Below are 20,886 nucleotides of genomic sequence, written 5' to 3'. Positions count from 1 at the left end.
GACCGCCTTGGTGGGACTCTACAAAGCAGCACTGAACCTCCCTATCAACACTTCTACAGATAAGCTTTTTGCCACGGGCCTCTTTCATTCCCTTCGCTCTCTCCTCAATCTCCATCGAGATTCCCAGATTTCTCGGCTCTCCCTTACCCGTCAAGGTCAATGGTTACTGGTTCAGGCGGGTATATCTCCGATTCCCGTCTCCCCCATTACCCCTCCTGACGCAATTTCGGCGCCCAACCTTCGTATTCTCCCTCTCCCGTCAAACATGTCCCCTGTCCTTCATGCAGGTCGTCGTCATGCGGCCGCGCAGCATCATTCTCCTCTTTTCGCGACCCAGGGAATTGCTTACACAGATGCCTCCTTTGTGGCGCCTCGAGGCTCGTGCGGTTACATTCTGTACCACCCTCACCTTGCTGAAGCAGAAACCCACACTAGCGGCCCGTACCTTCACCCTCCGGAAGCAATGTCTCTTGAGGTTCTCGCCATTGCCCATGCCCTTCAGTCCTTTGCTTCTCTTCCCCCCCGTCCCCGAATACACAGTCTTTTCTGACTCTCACGCCGCTATTATACACATACAAAATCGCTCCCTACCTTCTATCCTTCAACAGGAGGTCGAACGAGCGGTCTCCGCTCTACAGCCATCCATCGTTTTCCTCCGTTGGGTCCCTGGACATTCCGGGATTGACGGCAATGAGTTGGCGCATCAACTCGCCCGCGAAACTCTTCACCGGGCACCGTTGATCCCCTGGCCCGGGCCCTCGGAGGACGGTGCGAGGCTCTCCCTTCGCCGTACCATCAAAGAGGTCTACCTTCAGCTCCGTCTTGACAAATGCCTCTACCCGCCTCCTCACCCATCACTCACCGTGGCGGAGGCTCGACTGCTCCGGCACATCCAAATGAATGCCCTGATCACTCCCTCCCGCCTTTTCCTCTATCGCTATAGGTCTGACCCCTCTTGTCCCAACTGCCCCACTGCCTACGCTGATCTACCTCATTGCTTATTCTACTGCCCGGTGGCTCAGCTATCTGACTCCTATCCCTCTCCATCCCTTTCCATCACCACCTGGACCGACTGGCTCGGCTCTGAAGGAGAAGAAGAACAGCGCAGACTGGTCGCCCAGGCGGTGGACATGCTCGGCCTGTAACTTCGGCCGAATAAAGGTCTTTTCTCTCTCTCCTAGTGCTTCGAAATTACACCTTAACTCCGCGAGATTCGATTAATGGGACGGTTCTAGACAAGACTATAAATGCGTAGATCATAAAGAAGGAGACCAATAGCACACCTTTATATCATAAACTACGTATCGGTATACAATTAGATTGTTCCTAGATGCGTTTACTTAGTGCACGAAAAATCGTCGCATGCGTTTGTTCTTCGTTTGACGTTTGGGTATTTGAAGGTTTGACGATATACTGACGCACGTTCGGGGGAGGTTTGAACGCATTTTCATTTTTCGCGCTTCTCTCAGCTTTCTTTCGGAAGGCATTGTAAAATATTTAGAGACGCTAGTCTTCATAGAAAGCGCAAACGAAAAAAGCTTGGTCTGGCTGTTTTAGTGCTGAGCCTGCTCACTTCCCTTTCTTCAGGACACTGAGTGCCTCGAACAAGGACCAGTAACCCTAAAGATAACTCTTCGGCCATGAACTTGGCCATCGAAGGAGCTCCAGCCTCTGAAAAGTTTGTTTTCCTATTTGGGTGACTTCGGCCTCATTTTGAAATTGTGAATTTGGGGACGCATGCTAAAAACAAATGTCCGTCCTCGTACGCCAAGCTCAGCTTTTCTTTCCCGCCCCTCTCCTTCTAGGGCCTTTTTTCCCTATATCCCCAATCCTCAGGCGAGAAGCATCCATAGGGGATTGCAAAAGCCTGCAAGACTCTGCTTTTTCAAGAAATAGCCTCCTCTTTCTCTCTCTCTCTCTCTCTCTCTCGGTGGCTCAGTGTGAATTTTTCGTGACATTGTAGGAAACCAGACTCAGTTGGTGTGGCTGATGCGGTTTCCTACATTTATTTGGAGAGCGTAGGCCCGGCCAGAAGTGGGAGAGGCGAAGACGAGCAACCGCCCGGCTGCACAGCCGTGTTCGATCTCTCGCGAGGCACTGCTGACGCTGGCCAGGCACCGCTGATGATGATCCTGGCGATCATGATGACGATGGCGATGGTGTCGCTACAACGTGATTAATTGGGGAAGGGGCACGTAGAGGAGGAAAGGAAAGATGAAAAGTACGATGCGAAAACCGAAGGAAATAGGAATGTGACGGGGAAGAATGGCGTTCGATTGGGAGCGGGGTAGTTGGAAGGGAAGGATAAAGCGGAGAGAGGGGCATACGAGGCGATATAGGCGAAGGAGAAGGGGCTATGGTGAGGGGAACAACAAGAGGGATAGGGGAAGAGGAGAGCGGCGGAAGTTGAAAAGGGAGGGAGGAGCGAGAAAGGGATCGAGAGAGGGAGTATGGGGCACAAGAAGTGTAGCAGAAGTAGTTGGGAAGGGGAGACGTGAAATAGGGGTCCAAGAGAATAAAATGAATGAAGATAGAACCATTTTACCAGCGAAAAACAGACAAGGACCTAGAAAGAAGCATACGGGACACTACTCCTTTAATTCTACTGTTACGTCTACTTCTTTTAGGTCCCTGTCCGTTTTTCGCTCGTAAAATGGTTCCAAGTCAACACCAACTAGCCCAAATTTCAGCCGTAACTGAATACGGTCAAATTTCGATACAACGAATTTCAAGGGACCGCTCAAAATAGTTCGTTATTTTGAATAATCGTTATATTGAACAAATAAAACATGCGCGGTAAAAATTGTGAACGCAACAAAAGCTTCCAGCTACCTTTACTGGGAACACGTGCACAATCGCGTTAGCCTCTAACGCGAGTCTGGATGCACGTTTATTTGAAGAAATTGGTGATCTTTGCCTGACGTGTGCCACTCAACTGCTGCAAGGCGAACGATTTGAAGCTGTCCACGTTGTTGTGCACTGCCTCGGTGGCATTGGTGCACCTGCTAAGAAAAGTGCGCATTTGGGCTACGCACTGCAAAACATCTGCGTTAGACACGGCTTTCGCCTTGGCTTGCGGGCGCTGTCTCAGCGTCGTCCTCGTCGCTGGTTCCGTCATCGCGACGAACGGTGTTGACGATGTCTTCAGTCGTCAGTTCAGCAGACCTGCGTGCTTCAGCGTCGCACTGCGCGTAAGCTTCAAAGGTGACTACAGCGTCCACGGCGAGCTTTTCTGCGACTTCATCCCATGCATCACATTCTACACTGTCTTCTCGCCCCCACTGGCTAGCATGGCGGCGAGACCCCCCAAGCGCAGGCGATGGCGATAGAGCTAACGCGCATTTTGTATGCTGATGGTGATAGTTGAACATGCCCACCATTAGTCGTCGTTCACACCAACACGAGTAATTTTGTACACTGGGATACGTTATTCTGAAATACGTTATACGATACGTTATTCTGAAATAATCGGTGTTCTGAAATTCGTAGTAGTGAAATAGTTTTAAATAGAAAGTATTGGGGATTTGGTAGGGTATTTTCAAAATGTTCGTTAATCTGAAAAAAAATCGTTAATCTGAGGTTCGCAATAATGGGATTTGACTGTAAAGATAAAATATGAGGGAGAGGCAGTAGATTAGGGAGAGTAATACCCTTGTCAAATGTGCCTATTTAAGCGCACTTACCCGGAGTGCACTCGGCTAAAATGTCATTCGGGAGCAGCTAAACAGCAAACGCGAATGACACTTTACAAGGAACGCACTTTAAGCTGAGTGTGGTCCCCAAACACACTTTACCGGGGCCAGCTCGCCGAGTGAGTAATCTCGTGAACAGAAGTCCGAAAATAGGAAAAATTAACCTAAAACCGCGAGCATTTAGATGACAATAAGTAACGTTAAAGTTAATTATAGATATATTGCTTATTTACTTTTACAAAAATTGAAGCAACGTCGAAAAATAAGAAAATAACCTCTCTCTCAACAACGTGCCAGCGCCACCTGGTTCCTGGTGGGTGTTTAGCTCCATGGCAGCCGTTCTCTGCGGCGTTCTCGTAGGTGGTTTCTTGTGGCCCTGTGATTGTGTTCCTGCTTCAGCCTATTTTCATTGTATTCAACGCTTTCAGATAATTTCCCCCAAACAATAATGCTGCTGTCATTCACGGCGCAGTGAATAACAGTGAAGATTGAAGATATCAGCGCCGGTGTTCAGTCGCCGTCCCGGCTCTGTTTTTGTGGTCTTGTGCGAGGCGCCGATTGCGATTTTAAACAATGCAAACACAACAAAATGTTTACATTATTCCTCGTGTGATAAAGAGGGGGAATTTCAAGTAATTTTGCGTAATATTAATGCCGGCTATCGTCACTGACATCACGGCCATGGGCACTTTATTTCGTCGTTTAGTAGCGCGCAGCCGGTCACTTGGGAAACCCGAGTACACTAGGCACGTTTGACAGGGGTATAAGAAGAATGACCTATAGTGAGGTTACTTGGGACTGTTGTGGCTGGCCGTAATGTGTGGCGCGTACAACTCGTAACGCGTTAAAAATACCAGGAAAATGCCGAGCGCTCGTGAGCGCCTGACTCGCGGCGACTTCAGTACGTGAGCTGAAATGTGCACATCTCTTAGCTAACACAAAGGACTAGAATACGAATACACATAACAGAGCGCTCTAGGCTTTATTGCAAGGGGCACGGCCAACCAAGCTGCTGGTTGACCGGAGGGCACTAAAGCCGAAATGTTTACTTTTTTTTTTACTTAAGCAAGAAAATGCCATTTGGTTAACAAAACGAGCACTCACTGGCTTGCATCTCGCCATCTCAACACCTCTTCATTCTAGCGCATAATGGTCGCACGTACACAAACTTAAATATTGTTTGGTTACAGAACCGAGCCCCGCAGTTTTGTCACAGGGTCACACACAAGTTTTGTTGCTGGTTTTTGTTAGCGTGGGGGCAGATCAGTGAAAGGTGTCACCAACTGAGGGAAGAAAACAAGCCGCACGGCTTCTATTACCACGAATTTCTGGAGGGCGCAACACACCAGGACGATTTTTCCAGTGCCGTGTACTCACCTGTGTTGCGGGACATAGTGCCTCGCGGCCGTCAGCCTTGGAGGAGAATACTTTCGCTTCGCCGTCCCCTTTCTCGACGTGGTACGCTAGCTGAGAGTGCGACGCGAACTCGTCGTCAGTTGAGCTGCTCATTTGTTCCTCATTCGTCACACTTCGTCATCTTCATAATCCCGCCGCTTCCTATAAGGGGATTGGCCAATGTGCGGGGAGAGATGACATTGAATAGAGGGCTGTGGTGGGGCCAGAAGAGTGGCTCATGCCCACTCAGAAGGATCGGCCGGGAAAGGTGCTGTCACCGAGCAAAACTACTCATAATTCAATGAAATGTACATAAAAAGGTACATAAAACGTACATAAAATAGGTGCAATGCTCTTAGAGACGTTCTGCCTTCTCTTACACGTTCGAGCATCTTAGGATTTTACATGCCTATATAAGAAGACGGTGGGGTGGCATAAACACTGCTGGTGTTATAGAGTTCCAGCGAGTGATCCTCTTAGCCGAGGTTTCAAACGCTTCAAAACCATTCTACTTAGTGCCTGACAACCCTCCGTGAGAGTCAGTAAAGGTTTTCTAGTGGCTTCCTAAACTCGTGAAATTTCTTACTGTAGTAGGAAATCCTGCGCTAGCGAGGTTCAGGCAGTCGTATCACTTGCCTGCCCACAGAATCTCTACTGCAGAAGATGATGCAAAGATGAAAAAGATACCGCCGTCTTTAAGCCTGCATGGTACTGCCCTTAATTTTTTTAAGGGAGAGAGAGAGAAAAGCCTTTATTAGAGGTAGGGCGGGCTGTAAGCCTGTGGGAGGAGAAGCGGCCGAATGCAGAAAAAAACGACCGTGACACCACATTTCCCAGTCACCTTCTTGAGGCGGTGCGACGACTGGTGCACAAAAGGGACCACCACAGGATGCATTTTACGTAACCTAACTGCCGCGCTGGCCGCAACGCCTGTAGACTGCGACGAGATTGAATGTTTTGCAATTTTAGTTGACGTCTAGCGTCTGTCCCGTCCTCCTATGTTCGCGTCTTTTTGAGCTAGGAACATGCCTCACTTACCCCAGTACCAGCTTGCCCAACTTTCCCCACTAATAGGCTACAGGTACCTTTGCACGTCGCTTTCGCTCGCGTAAGATTAAGTCAAACCAGGCACGACTGCTTCACGTGCTTTTCATTTACATTGACACATACACGGCGTAATGGATCAATATATTGTCAAGCACGGAACGATTTTCTAGAACAAGCGCGCTGTAACACCTGCAGCTTTTACCTTTCTTGCAGAAATAATTAAATCTCCAATTGGAATGTTGCTTCCCTCACAACGTACAGGTAAGCGAAAAAAAAAGAAAACTCTAGCTGCATTGAAGCAGAATACCTCTGGACCGCGTGCCTGGACGACGAGGCAATTCTGCATCTTTGCAAATTCGTAATGGAGACGTAAGGTAGTTCTGCTTTGAAGGTCTGAGGGGGGTGATATTAATAGGCGCCGGGGACTTAGACTTAAATCGATGCAACACGAAGAGCTGGTGTGCTTCCAGTTTGCAATCCTGTTTGTTACTATGAAGTCTAAGATTGATTTGGCTCGGACTACCTTAGGTTTGCCATCTGTAGCTAGTTCCGAAGTCAATCAAAATTTAGCCAAAGCAATATCGTCGTATCGCACAATGTTCGACATTTAAGCAGGAAAGCGAGTTGCACGTACATGGTTATGGAGGCGGGCAGAGTAGTAGTGCCACCCGTCGCGTCGGAGCACTCCGGAACGGATAGGATTTGTCGCCAGACCACTTATCTAATTGTCGCACCCGAAGGAAGAAGTTTGCCGTAGAATGAGACAGTCCTCCATAATGGCGACCGCGTCACAATAAAGAAGTCTTGTGCGCCGGGCGCAGGGATGCACCACTTGCATATTAAACTGCTAAGCTTGGTACGCACTGATGGGAATGAGGAACACCAAACACCGTTTGCAAAAGCAAGCCAGGAAGAAAAGTTTAATGTATATTTAGAAGGTTACTAAGCGGGGCACATTCCTTTTTTTTTTGTGTAGACCTCTGGGAGTGAACGCCTACTTCAGCTCCGACCAGCGTTGCTGAATGTGAGCGATGGCGGGCCTGTAGATCTCCTCGAAGTACGGAACCTCCGGCTTGACACGCTCGTAGTAGGCAGCCAACTTGGGGAACTTCGAGAGGTCGGTGGAGCCGCACTGGAATCGAGAACAGACGGGTGAAAAGTTGAGATGTGGTACTGGGGAAAAGGTAGAAGTCCCCAAGCCGAAACTGAATGTCAACCCTTCCGAAGTGCGCCGTGTTGGGTAATTAGCAGGCGAAAAATGGAAGTGCTAGGTAATAGAACCTGAGATAGGGAGGCAAGAGGAAGTGTGGCGACACTGCCCGAGCAGAAGTCGGGAACGAGACGCGGTGCCAGTGCCGGTAAATACCGATGGCGGAATTATGGCAGAAATAAAACCGGGTAGGAAAAGCGTACCCCTTGGTGTGGGGGCACAAGGCGAACACTTAGAGGAGATGGTGGGCTATGGCTGTAGTATTGTCAATTGGACACTGCAAAGGAACTGCAGCTCAGGGGAAAACGATGAGGGAGAGATCTCGCCGAAAAGTTAACTGGTAAAGGGGGACATCAGGCATGCGAAGAAAGGCATAAAAAAGGGCAAATCGGTGCCTTGCTGGGAACTAGTCTGCGGGTGATGTGCATGACTGTTAACGCGAATTAAATGTGCGCTCATAAATGTGGCGCTAATGCGAAGCAGAAGGCGTGGGTTCTAAGTAGTTACTGGCGAAGAAATTAACCAAGTTTGAACAAGCAGGACGACTGAGCAAAACGATGGCAGAAGCCGTGCAAGAAGCACGAGGAACGACGCCAGGGAAGCAAATAGAAGGGGAAATTGAAAGCACCGTCCATTGAATAGCCGAGGTGCTCTAACGAATTCCCTTAATCGATAGCCAGACGAGAAAGCAAAATGAATAAAAAGAAAAGGCCGACGGTCGATTAAATGCCGACACGAACTAATGACGCCGGAGAAGGCGTGACGGAAGTGACGAGTGCGCTTGGCATTGGATGCAGTAGCGCATGACAGCCTTTACCGATAGCCGGTGCTATGTCACCACCAAACTAACAGACAATACAGGAGAGCCTTACCTCGAGGGCGAGAACCAGATTGGCCACAATGGTGAGGTCAGCGAGGGTCAGCTTGTCCCCGACGGCAAACTTCTTGTCGTCGGCGATGAGGTGCTCGAATCCCTTGAGCACGTTCTCTTCGAAGTTTTTCAGCTCCTCTTCGGTTGGCTTGGTGTTGTGCCAGAACCGGGGGCGCTAGAGGCAAAGTGGGAGACGTCAGCAAATGTAAATGACCTGGAGCGGCGCAGATGGACACACGCGTAACACAAACAATACAGACTGCATCACTGGAAAGGAACAAAGTGACTCCACTGAGTGATTTGGCTGTTAAGTTCCGAGGTTAGCAAGACAACGGCAACTCTGAAGGGATATTGGAGAAAAAGCGCGTGGCCAGACCTGCTTTGTTGGATGCGACAGGATGCTGAAAAAGAGAATGCCACATCAAGCGTTGGATAGTAACCGCAGTATCATGGTCGCCCGCGATGAGGTAGGGTGAATGAAAGTAGGGTGCCGGAGAACCACTCCGCGGGCCCTGCAGGCCAATTTACGATTGCGCCGTGGCGCATTAGAAGAAAGATGTACGATGGGTGGCCAATTACACTAACGGGGGAAGCTACTGCCTTGTCAACACTACCGTCTTACCGAAGCGCTGTTTTGGAGGTATTGAGATTAGCAAGGCGGCGAATCTATGATTTACAAAATACTGGTGGCAAGAATCCAAAGCAGGGGGGTACAGGCAATAAAGAGAAGAAATGGGCCTGAAGTCGAACAGAACACATTGTATACAACAATTACAAGTTAATGACACGAATTACACTTTTAACGAAAAGAAAGGGGGAAGAGGAACATGGCACCAAGACAAAAACAATGCGAACACATTGTAACAGTTGAGAAGATAGCTACATGCAGAAGTAGGGACTTGTGAACTGAATCGATGCACAACGTCGCAACAAAGCTCTGCCCACCAGCAAGGAACTTCGTAGAGCGGAGACCACAAGGACCTCCGCGAATGGTACTGTTCCACCGCTAAGTAGGAGCTGGCACCGAGGAAACGGTAAGCACTCACGAAAAATGCCACCAGGTGAGGCTGCACCGTGCTGGAGACAGCCGCAAGGACCTGGTCGACGCGGGTGCGGCCCCTGGGGCAGGCCGGGTACAGCTCGGACTCAGGGGCGTGTTTCCGCAGCAGGTAGTAAACGATGGCATTGCTGTGGTGGGCAGGGCAGGAAAACGAAAGAGGAAGATGTCATGCCGGAACGCACAGTGGATGGGCAGCAAAGTCTCTGAAGGAAAGAACAAAACGGAAGCCTAGCAAACCTTGTTAACAGCTCAGGGCGAGAGCGATTACGAGGAGGGATGGTTTGTGCACAGCGCAATGGTGGCCGGTAGAGTTCAAGGCAGAGAGAACGCCGCAGCTAGAGTGCTCTCAAACGCGGCGCTGCACTTTTACGCCTTCTAGTGAGGAAACATTATGTCGGGGCATGCAACGGACACTGAATGGCATGTGGTGTGAACCATGGTGTAAGAAACTATTCTTACACCGTGGTCTGAACTAAGCACGGGGTTACGGAGAAGTGCGAAAAGTGAGCACACAAACTATGTCGTGGAGAGAGTAGAGTGTTGACAGCGAGCAAGCCATGGACACCATGAAATGCTAGTCCAGAGATGAAATGTGGGCGGTGAGGTACTCGTAACCGGTGGGCATTACCGAGACCACCGTAGACTCACCTTTCGTAGACGACGAAGCCGTCATCGTCCAGGGTCGGCACCTTGTGGAATGGGTTAATCTGCAAGGAAGACGACATTAAGGTCTGGTCAGCGAGTTTAACTGAACAGCCTGAATGTATGGCTGACGCAGCATCACGGTGGGAGCGACGGGACGCCCGGGCAAGAAGGGAGAGCGCTACAACGCGACAGATGGGGGAAGGTTGGTGCGGTGCGGAGATACATGCAGTTAGAAGTGCCGATATTGGCGAAATGTGAAGGCGTGGTGTGCAGAATGAATGCCAAAGGCGGCCTCACGTACGGTTTTTTTTTTTTAGGAGAGTTGCAGCAGTTCACTAGGCTAAGGATGGCACAGTCATCTGAGCCTATTGCGAGAAAAGGGACTGAGGTCGTCAGAATGCCTTGTGAATATTTTCACGCGGGCGCAAATTCTTCCAAGGGCGAGAAGTCGTTCTTGCCATCACGGAGTGCTAGGGGCGGGCAGCAGCTGTAACCGCGACGACTAGCTTGCTCTACTAGCAGCCCTAAGAACCGCCACTTCAATAGTGCTTCACTGCAAGCACTAAACTGAACGGTGTGCTAATCAAAAAGAAATCCGCATCGAAGTCGCACGCATGGGTGTGGAATAAACCGACCGATGCAGCCGGCCGGGTGCCGGAAGATTCGCTACAGGAACGGGGCTGTAGAACGGGTGTATGGAAATTCCCTCGAAAGGTCTGAAACGTACACCCACTGCGAACAGTATTAAATGCAGTTTGACATACTCCGAAGACACCCACGATACAGGGAACGCGAAGACATAAGGTGCTGCTGATAATTACGGAAAAGAGAAGCGAGGGCGGAATGAAACGCAAGGACGAATTTAAGCGAGCGGCCGGATCGGAGATTATTGGCGGTGAGATGTTTGAGTGGCGCCCCCTGGCTCTGACGTCGGCTTAGGGACTCGCGCCGCTGTCGTCTGCTACACTCCGCTTGTGAGGGGCAGCAGTGTCTGTGCTAGAAATCGCCCGCTTTTTGCTGTGGTGCATTAAAAAGCGTATTTCTAGTGCTTCAGTTATTTTGCCAGCTTCTGACGCATCTGAATAATTTGACGCTGTATCCCCCACAAGTTTGCAACACACGAGGAGATAAAGAACAGCTTTCTTCAGAGCATCGGTTAGAAGATCGCGTGTAACTCGTCCTTTCTAGATTATTCGCGAGGATCAGCGCTCAGAGCTCCTCGATAAGTATTCAAAATGCGAAGGCTTCCCTGCAGTATTTTTGAGATGCTCTTATGAAGACTCAACCGTCTAATGCTACGTGCCAAGCAGCAGGCCCCTACACGCGCATCGCACAGCAGGAAATAAAACGGCTTTCTTCTATTTCTTTTGTTGTTGTTGTCTTGTACCAGATGAATGTTTCTTGTTCTTTTTTTGTGCCCAATGCATTAATTTTTCCGCACCATCACAAACGTCTTATGACGAGGATTGGGGATGATTGGGAGTCTCACAAAGATATTGTGGATATTTTGTTCAGGTTGTATGGCATACATTCCCTTCTTCACAAATTCGCTTTCACTACGGCTGCGTGCAAGAAGGTGCATATCCGCAGCGCGCTTTGTTTATTCGCATGCAAATAGAATGAGGAGGTTTGTGTTGCGCCACCGCGATCGCGCCCCAAACAACGTTGTCCACAGTACTCGAAGGCGGCTTTTGTGCCCCGAATTTCTATTGTAACCATTGTTATCATAACGAACTGACTATCAACCCGAACAATGACATGATTACGGTGTTGAAAGCATTATATACTCTCTAACGAACGCAATAAATAGTATACTGCAAATAACACAAGAATCGAAACCGATGAATATTTCTAGGCAGGTCTTTATTGTTTTCCAACCATTCCAGGCGCAAAGAACAAATCCTATTCTACTCAGGGTTGCGTTCTATGAATTAAAGAAAATTGATTTTACTCTCTTGTCCTGGACTGAGGACCTGGCCCACTAACCAGCTCGATTTCATTGTTAAATAAAGTTTTCTCCTCCTCCTCTTACTCCTCCCCCTCTTGAGTGCAGTTTTCCTCTAACGCATATCCGAATATCGGGAGGATATGGCTGTGGAAAATGTACCGAAATATCCCTCCAGGCTGAACAAACAAAGTGTTATTGTATATTTAACGCAGACGTGACTCGTTTTGCTCAATAAATCTCCTACTGGTTAGAAGCCTCGTACAAAACCATCACGCGCCTACACACACAGCGGGTTATTTGGAACTGAACCAAGTTTTTCAGCCTGTAGAGCATGTCGGCAAACTTTCACGCCATGACAACGTAAAGTGATGTGATACAATGTGATGTGATACTTTCGAGCGCTCGGCAGGGTCGCAAAAACTGTTTTACCTTACATATGATTACCGGGAATCATAATGCCTTCTGCCAAAGCCGATAGCCCCCTAGAATTTGTTTTGGTCTTTCATTTTCGCTGTTGTCAATTATTATAGCAGCTGACTGTTCCCTTTTCGAAAGATTGCTTACTACAGAAGCTGACGCCTAGCTCCGACTCGTCGCGCTCCGCACAGGACCGGCTTCGCAAGGAAGGGGGCGACTCCGGCAATGTTTCTTCCGTAGCGGTATCTAAAACTATACTTTAACTCACACTTTAAGCTATTATTATGATAAAAAGTTACCCACACGCCAATTCTGGTGCGAACAAGCATGGGACGTTGACCGAGCGCAAAGAAACAGCAGGGAGAGCGAGCCTGAGTGAAGCAGACGACAAATGCGAGAATCCCTAAGCTGACGTCACGGAGGCGCGCTCCGCAGCGCCGCCCGTTTTCGCGCTCACCGCCAATAGTGGAATGCCATTCTGCCTATTGCCGAAGCGACTGGCGCAATGGGCATTGCAAAATTTCGAACGGGAGAATACCCACGACCGAACGGAACAGTGCGAACGTTTGTGCGCGTGAGCAGTGCAGAGCCACAAAAACAAGACAAACGCGTTAAGTAGTTGTGACTTATGAAACAAAAGAACGTGACGTAGCTCTCAAAATGGCGACCGCCAATGATACAGCCTGTAGACGAATATTTAGGGAGTGGGTAGCTTTGTCACCGTAGCGCACGAGCAATGACAACACGCTCACGGTCTTCAAAAACACGTCATGAACAGTTCGCAACCCATGGAAAAAAAGAACACGGGAGAAGCGCAAACCGTTGGTAGGAAGGGGAAACCGAAAGTGACAAGACTGAAAGCGCTCCTGGTAAACGAAAAAAAAAAAATCAAATTTGAAGAAATTAGGCTTTGTTATGTCAGTACAAAAAGAGCGAGAAGTGGTGCAGGACAGTGCGACGCTTTGGGTCTAACAAGGAACGCCGGACGTCATACTGCATGTGCTAGTCTGTCATAGAGGTGCCCTGAACGTGGAGATTTCCGGTGATTTTGCTGGCCACATGAGTGGGTAGGAACGAAAACGCAAATACATTTCCAACACTATTGCGCGTGAAGGAATATCCGCAGTCCAGAATAGAAGGAGTAATAAAAGAGAGAACGTGGGGTAGGAGCGAACGGAAACAGCAAGTGCGGCGTTCAGCGAAACTCGCTAAGTTGACCGTCATTCACAGAAAGTCTACGCTTGCATTTAAAAAAAAAAAAAAAAAAAGGTGGGTCTGCCGGATGCTGGGCAAAGTTTAGCGAAACTAATTCAGCGCGTTCTATTCGCCGAAACGTCATAATCCCGAAATTACCAACCGTGCGCACAGAGAGCAGAGACTACAAAAACACGTCCCAGCGAAAAACTAACGTCCTCAAAAGCAGTGCACCACTCACGGGAGCATTGCAATGGAGCAACTAAGAACAACAAAAATGGGGGCGTGTCTGGCGCACCTTCAGAAAATCCTCGGTGAGATGCTCCTTCTTCGCCAAGTCCAAGTTCTTGAGCTCAAGCTCGACGCCGATGTGCTTGGCCACGGAGCGGACGAATCCGCAGGGCGGGCTGCCGATGAGGTTGTACAGAACGGCGGGCATGGCGGCGGCTAGACGGCTGCGGGAACGGAGTTCTACAACCACGCAAGTCAGCGACGCTACTGAGCGGTGAGTGGCCTCCGGAGCGTGCTTTTTCAAGGGCGCCTCGCGACCCCTGGAGGGAGAGGAGGAACCGCCGCCGAGGGGCGTTTTGCACGGCCTGCGCCGCCCGGCGATGCCAGCGACCTCTGCGCATCGCTCTCGTCCGTTGATACACACGCTAATGTACAAAGCGGGAGTGGGAGAGGGCGGCCGGTTGCGTGCATTCCGCGACATCCGTCGGACTGAACGGGCAATACGCGCCAGCTCATTGTGCCGGGGGGCGGAAACGTGCCGTTTTGAGCAGTCAAATTTTAACTCAGGGTGCTAGACAACTAGACAATCGGACAACGAAGATATGTTTGTTTGTTGACCCCGCAGTTTGGCACCGTGGCTGACTCTCATATCTTGGAAGAAAGCGTTGATAGAGGGGGGCGGATCGTTCGCAGAAACATTGCCCGAGGGAGCGACTTGTAGCAAAAAGTTGCAATGCCTTTTTTGTTCCTAGTCCTGCAGCAGGATTGATTGATTGTAGGGTTTAACGCGGCGACGCAACGCAGGCGATGAGGCGCGCCGTAGTGGAGGGCTCCGGATTAGTTTTGACCACCTGGGGTTCTTTAACGTGCGCCGAAATCTCGTACACACGGGCGTTTTTGCTTTTCGCCTTCATCAAAAAAGCGGTCGCCGCGGCCGGGAATCGAACCCGCCTGCAGCGGGAGGTTTTATACATTCGTGCGTCGTTTAAATGTTACTGTTTGGTGACGTCAACCTTCAGTCTTTGGAAGAGAAGCATGATCGCGAGACAGTCTAACGATTCAATTGTTGCCACACAAGCTTGCCTCATAAGGTATTGAGTATCATCAAGGTATCATCCTTGCTTCATAAGGATGATTGAGTGGCGTGCGAAAGTTAGACGGCTTGGGCGCTTTTTATTTTACAATTTTGCTTCAGCTTACAATACAGTACGCCAGCGCTTTCAGATAAACACAAAATCCAGTTACTGCATGTGTGGTACGGTGGAAGACCCGCGTTTGTATACAAGTAGCATTTAAAATAACGCGCTTAACAAAATTACTCGGGGCAACAAATAAACTCGGTAGCATTTTGTAATGGGCCCAACGTTGTGCTCTTTATTCTCAGCTGCCGGATGCTAATGAGCAGTTCCGGCGCTGACGGGATCGCGAAAGTATGGGCACCGACTGCTGTAGATAGAACGTTAGTACACCCAACCTCTACGATATGGTTTATCGCAGGAGATCTTAATGGAGCGAGAATGTTTTAAAAACGGCAGATACAGCACAGAAAAAAGCACTTGAAAATTCCTCTAGTTTTTCGAACGTCAGAATGAAGTCCAGGAGAAAAAAGAATGGCGCTGCTTCACGTGTGACTTCGAATTCGGCGATTCTTGGTTACTTTTGTTGGTCTAGCAGCGTTGTAATGGCGTTGAAGGTCGTTATTCATAGACGCAGTAACAAAACCATCCATGCACGACACAAATTGAGGGTTATTCCACCCGTGGCCGTGGTTGCTACCGGTTCAGCAGAGTTGAGCAACTCTGTGGCAAAGCTAAGCAATGCTGCGGCAAGGATGTTGCAAGGCTAAGGAAGGAAGAAAGGTTCGTCAAAGCTAAGCGAGGAAATCGCGGCCCCTATCCGCCCGCCTCTCGCGTCTCTACAGCGGAGGGTTCGGTAGATTAACGTTGCTTGTGCAGCTGCCTCCGCTGATAGCTTAGCTATTTTATGGCAGCGTTCTGCCGTATCATTAACGGACGATGGACCGGGTCTGTTCATGGTTCTAATTGAGAAAGCATCGCAACAGGTTTTGGCAGAAAGGCGTGGTGGTTTGGTCGTCTTTTTTGCAGTCATGGGTGGGAGTAGTAGTAGGTAGTTATTCCTCTGTTCCCTAGCTCGCGACGCACGCAAGACACACGGGCATGCCTGTAATATCAAAAAGGCATTAAAAGTTGTTACTAACCCAGTGATGCTTTCAGAACTAAAAAAAAAATGTTCGAAAATCTGGCCCTCCACGAAAGCGGAATTCATCTGCAGAATTATCGTTTTTCCCCCGGTTCACAGCTATGCACTTCGAGCAGCCCTGATGTGACAAAGGCGGAAAACACTGGTGGGACGCAAAACAAACGAGGGTGCTTCTGTGGGTGTCAAAGGACCGGCAACCGGCCTGGCTAAAGAATATTGCCGCTATAACGAGCGCCTGAGTATTCGCCTTTCGCAGGTGCTCCGAATCAACCCCCGTCTCTCCATGCGGCGCCAACGGAAAGAGGAATTTCTCTCTTGCGTTCTCTTGCGTTCTTGATATTTTTGCTCATGCACCACTCCCCTCAATAATGCTCCTGAGGCGATAAAGGTATCTTGAATAAACAAATAAAGTCGTAGCATAGGTTGAACGTGCAGCCAAAGTAGTGTCATGAACAGTTTTCTCGAGAATCGCGGCCGGGAACGGCACTTGACGACAATAACGAGTTTTAGTTGACCGTTCGCGGCCCGCTCCGCTCCGATAGCAAGCGGCAGCGTCATTGCGCATGCGTGGCGCGCTTGGCGGCGAACAGCATTGGCTCCGGTTGCACAGAGCGTGCCGCCGGTGCTGGAACGGACCGTCGAAAACGGTTAGCTAAAACTCTCTAATATTTCCCCATTATACTATGATCTTTTGGAGGAAGTTATACGCGAATTTTATCTCAGTGCAACGGTGTTCGGCACTTTCGGTCTTTGGGAAGAGTGAAAAGTGTCTTTCCGAGAACGATGACGCTACAGGCGGAGCCGTTATCAATCCCGCTCACTCGCGTGCAGCCAGGCGCCTTTCCTCTTTACTGTACGGCGAGAGGCGGTTAAAGCGATAAGCGCGCTCATTCTTCATTGTTAGCCACGCTACAAGAACTGCTGAAGTGTTGTGCGAGTGCGACGAACTTGCAAGGCAGCATTCTTGGCGCCAGCCGATTGTCGATTGTATTTTCACCGTGTATGAAGCCGAGGAGCAGCCCCAAACATCCAGTGTCAGCGATCGTTGAGATGCGCCTATTGTTCTTGGCTTGGAAGCCACGCCTGGTGGCTAAGTGCGCCGAGATTCAGTTTAACTTGTACAGAAGCGCCGAAGAACCGAAATGCTCTCAGTTTCATTGTAGTACTGACTACACCGCTCTTCACGGCACGCGCACTTGCAATGGAGCCCTTTGCGATTTGGGTTTTTCTGATGTGAAAGGCAGCGGCACGGAGGGCAGCGGCACGGGGCTGTCTTGGTGTAAAAAAGGCGCCATGAAACTGCGGCACTTTTAAATAAAGCAAATGTCCGTATAAAGCGAGGTTACATTAAGAGTATAAAGATAACAGGCCGCCTTATAGAGCGTTGTTTATGCTGTTTAGCTTCTTCGGGTAATGTGGAACCATGTTGGTGTAGAAGCGAGGAAAAGTAGGCAGGAGTCACCAACTATAATTCTCTTTCAATGCGAAGGATACTTTATCTTCGGGGACTTAGTGATATTAACTCGCTGGCCTACACACCTTAGGTTCCTGCAACCTTACAACGAAATGATCCCACAGTGCGAGTGTTAATAATGCAGCCTCACTGTCCATGCGGGAGTGTGTGTATACGCGTGTGATGTATAGCCATTTTTGCCCTAACGGCAGCTTTTACGACGTATTCGAGAACACTAGTGAATGGAGAATACTAGGCCAGGCCTTTCAAATAGGTAGGAATGCTTCGAGAAATCATAGCACAACACGGATGCCACTGTCATGTGCTCAATCCCTAGCGACATAACTGCGCACGTGAAAAACAGATTAAACCCTCCGGGGTGTATGTGCATGCTTATCCATGAACCATTTTCTTTAGCGCTGGAATGAAATGACACCAAAACTTTCTGAGGGATACCGCTTTGCAACTCGCTAAGACTCTACAACGTGTGACCACGACTTGAAATATGTCCCCAGACCTGGTTAATGCATTTTGACCGACGAGCAACCGCACTCAATAAACGGGCAGAGGAATGCCAGCTTTGTAGGGTAGCGGCAGTTGCGTAAGCGTCAGGGGCCAGACTATATATAGGGCAGCCCTGGGGCTGCCCTATATATTATATTCCTATTCGCCACTATTATCCCATCCTATTCTCCACCATCCTCCACTCCGTGAATTATACGTGAATTCACCATTTTATTGTTGTTGTTGCGTTTCTGAAACATTACCAATCACTGACGTGTCCATGTATAGCTTTAACGAAACGCCGTGTGATGTGGCGCTTAGTTTGTAAAACTCACAGGGAGGCTTACGCATTTATCCGACAATCGCACTCGGGCATTTTGTGGAATTTTTTACAGCCCGTAAATACCATAAATTGTAAATTACAGTCCTTGAAGAAGGTCAATTATGGCGGACAAAAAAAAAACGGAAAAGATTAAGCCGGGCACCCTTTCCATATTTTGCTCCTTTTACGGGGTCCTGCAAAAATGACACTGCCAGTAATCCCGCTCAAACTCCTAGAACTGCTCGAACACCCATCAACCAATGCAAATTGTGGTGTGGCCCGCCATGCTTTGGTTGATGGGTGTTCGATAAGTTTGCGCAGGGCGCAGTGGTCTCTGTCGAGCGCCCCTACGTCATGACACAGAGTGGTTCGCCATTCCCTTCGAGTCAAGACAGAAGAAACCAAAAGGCATCTTCTGGCTATTAATTGTCTTGAAATGAACACTTGGCAGGCTTATATATATATATATATATATATATATATATCCGAAGTGTTTTGATTTGTCCGGGCTCTAGCAGTTCGCAGGATTTTTAGGAACAGGCGTACAGCAGCAACAGTTCAACTAGGGAAAAAGAGCTTCTAAGATCTCAGATTTTATGAGACGGAGCACACCAAACCAGTTACTGCCAGCATCTGTAGAAAGTGGACGGAAGATTGAAGCGGCCGCTCCAGGCACAGGATATGAGTGCTTCGTGACGCTGATGAATCAGAAGCGACTCCCAAGAACCCGTGGCTTGGAAGATACGGAATCAGGTTTCCGGGTACAGTGAGGATCGAGTGATACGTATTCTGCTTAATAAATGCATTGGTTGTACTACTATGACTTTAAGGCGGGATGTTCTAATAGCAGTTCCTAAGGTGAGGTGACTCGTGCAGGATGGCTTTCGGCAGCTTGGAATGATGATTGTAGCAGTTTCGTCTGGAGTATCTGATTATATATATATATATATATATATAATCAGGTAAATATATAATCAGGACTATATATATATAGTCAGGTAAAAGATAAGAACAACTTTGCGGTTAACTTGTTTATTATAAATTAGTCCGACAGTTCCGGAAGTAGAACTTCCTTCCTCATATATATATATATATATATATATATATATATATATATATATATATATATATATATATATATATATATATATATATATATATATATAGAGAGAGAGAGAGAGAGAGAGAGAGAGAGACAGAGACAAACGAGAAAGACGTAGAAAATAGAAATAAGTTTACTGACGTTTCAGGGAGGGAGTCCCTGAAACGTCAGTAAACTTATTTCTATTTTCTACGTCTTTCTCGTTTGTCTCTGTCTCCACTAACCTTATATATATATATATATATAAGAAAACTTTGAACAAGGTAAAAGCACGATTGTTGCCAACGTTTCAGCAAAGAGACTTGCTTTCGTCAGCAAAGAGACTTGCTTTCGTCAGGGCCCTGACGAAAGCAAGTCTCTTTGCTGAAACGTTGGCAACAATCATGCTTTTACCTTGTTCAAAGTTTTCTTTTCTTGTGTTCTCTACCATCTTCAAAAGTTCAACTGCTCCATATATATATATTTCCTCATTTCCAAACCTTATTATCGTGCGAAAGCTTAGCGAGGGCCTCGGTTCTGGCAGCCTTGATGCCAAAGTAGCATAAGCGGGTTCCCCGCCAGTTGACCCGCTCATGACAGGCTGTAGACGTTTGAGTCACGCCCCGGGGGTTGAAAAGAAGGTCCCCTTCTCCCCGTGTAGTCTGAGTGGCGCTGGCTACCGCCCTCGAGCGTCAGATACAGGTACCCCAGAAAGTGAAGGATACTCCAGAAAATACCCCAGAAAGTGAAGGAGAACACAGTCGCCCAGATAGCCGAATTGGTAAGGCATTCGAGATCTAATCGAAAGGCGTGGGTTCGGTCCCCACTCTGGGCGCGTGTTTTTCTTTCTTTCTTTCTCACGTATTAATAAAAAAAAATAATGTAACGTCACTAACGGTAAAAAATTGTCTAACCATTCCCCTATGCCCTTTTTGGCCTTGTAGACTGCCGGCATTTGTTTCTGTATTTCCTAACGAGCCCCTCATTTCCAAACCTTATTATCGTGCGAAAGCTTAGCGAGGGCCTCGGTTCTGGCAGCCTTGATGCCAAGGTAGCATAAGAGGGTTCCCCGCCAGTTGACCCGCTCATGACAGGCTGTAGACGTTTGAGTCACGCCCCGGGGGTTGAAAAGAAGGTCCCCTTCTCCCCGTGTAGTCTGAGTGGCGCTGGCTACCGCCCTCGAGCGTCAGATACAGGTGTGGTAAATATAAATACCCCAGAAAGTGAAGGAGAACACAGTCGCCCAGATAGCCGAATTGGTAAGGCATTCGAGATCTAATCGAAAGGCGTGGGTTCGGTCCCCACTCTGGGCGCGTGTTTTTCTTTCTTTCTTTCTCACGTATTAATAAAAAAAATAATGTAACGTCACAAAGGGTAAAAATTGTCTAACCAGTCCCCTATGCCCTCTTTGGCCTTGTAGACTGCCGGAATTTCTTTCTGTATATATATATATATATATATATATATATATATATATATATATATATATATATATATATATATATATATATATATATATTGGCATTCAGAGACGCGTTGACTCCATGTGGTAAGGTCCTCATAATGCCAGTGAGGCAAATGGCAAATGTGACGGAT

At 48.4% G+C, this 20,886-nt stretch overlaps 1 protein-coding gene across 1 annotated transcript; it reads right to left on the bottom strand.

Annotated features, from left to right (window-relative positions):
* Window positions 1–7,026: 7,026 nt before the first annotated feature.
* LOC144146997 (glutathione S-transferase 1-like) lies at window positions 7,027–14,002 on the bottom strand. Its single transcript, XM_077678998.1, has 5 exons — window positions 13,778–14,002; window positions 9,924–9,982; window positions 9,262–9,403; window positions 8,217–8,390; window positions 7,027–7,266 (listed from the first exon to the last, which is right to left on the bottom strand). Exons 1-5 carry the CDS (start codon window positions 13,916–13,918, stop codon window positions 7,129–7,131), a joined length of 654 nt encoding a protein of 217 aa, XP_077535124.1. The 5' UTR covers window positions 13,919–14,002; the 3' UTR covers window positions 7,027–7,128.
* Between the last annotated feature and the right edge of the window lie 6,884 nt (window positions 14,003–20,886).

The sequence above is a fragment of the Haemaphysalis longicornis genome, unplaced genomic scaffold (genome assembly GCF_048455015.1).
Source record: "Haemaphysalis longicornis isolate Haplotype H1 unplaced genomic scaffold, Haemaphysalis longicornis Haplotype H1 scaffold_7, whole genome shotgun sequence".
NCBI classification, from domain to species: domain Eukaryota; kingdom Metazoa; phylum Arthropoda; class Arachnida; order Ixodida; family Ixodidae; genus Haemaphysalis; species Haemaphysalis longicornis.
This window is presented reverse-complemented; position numbering and strand designations above follow the sequence as displayed.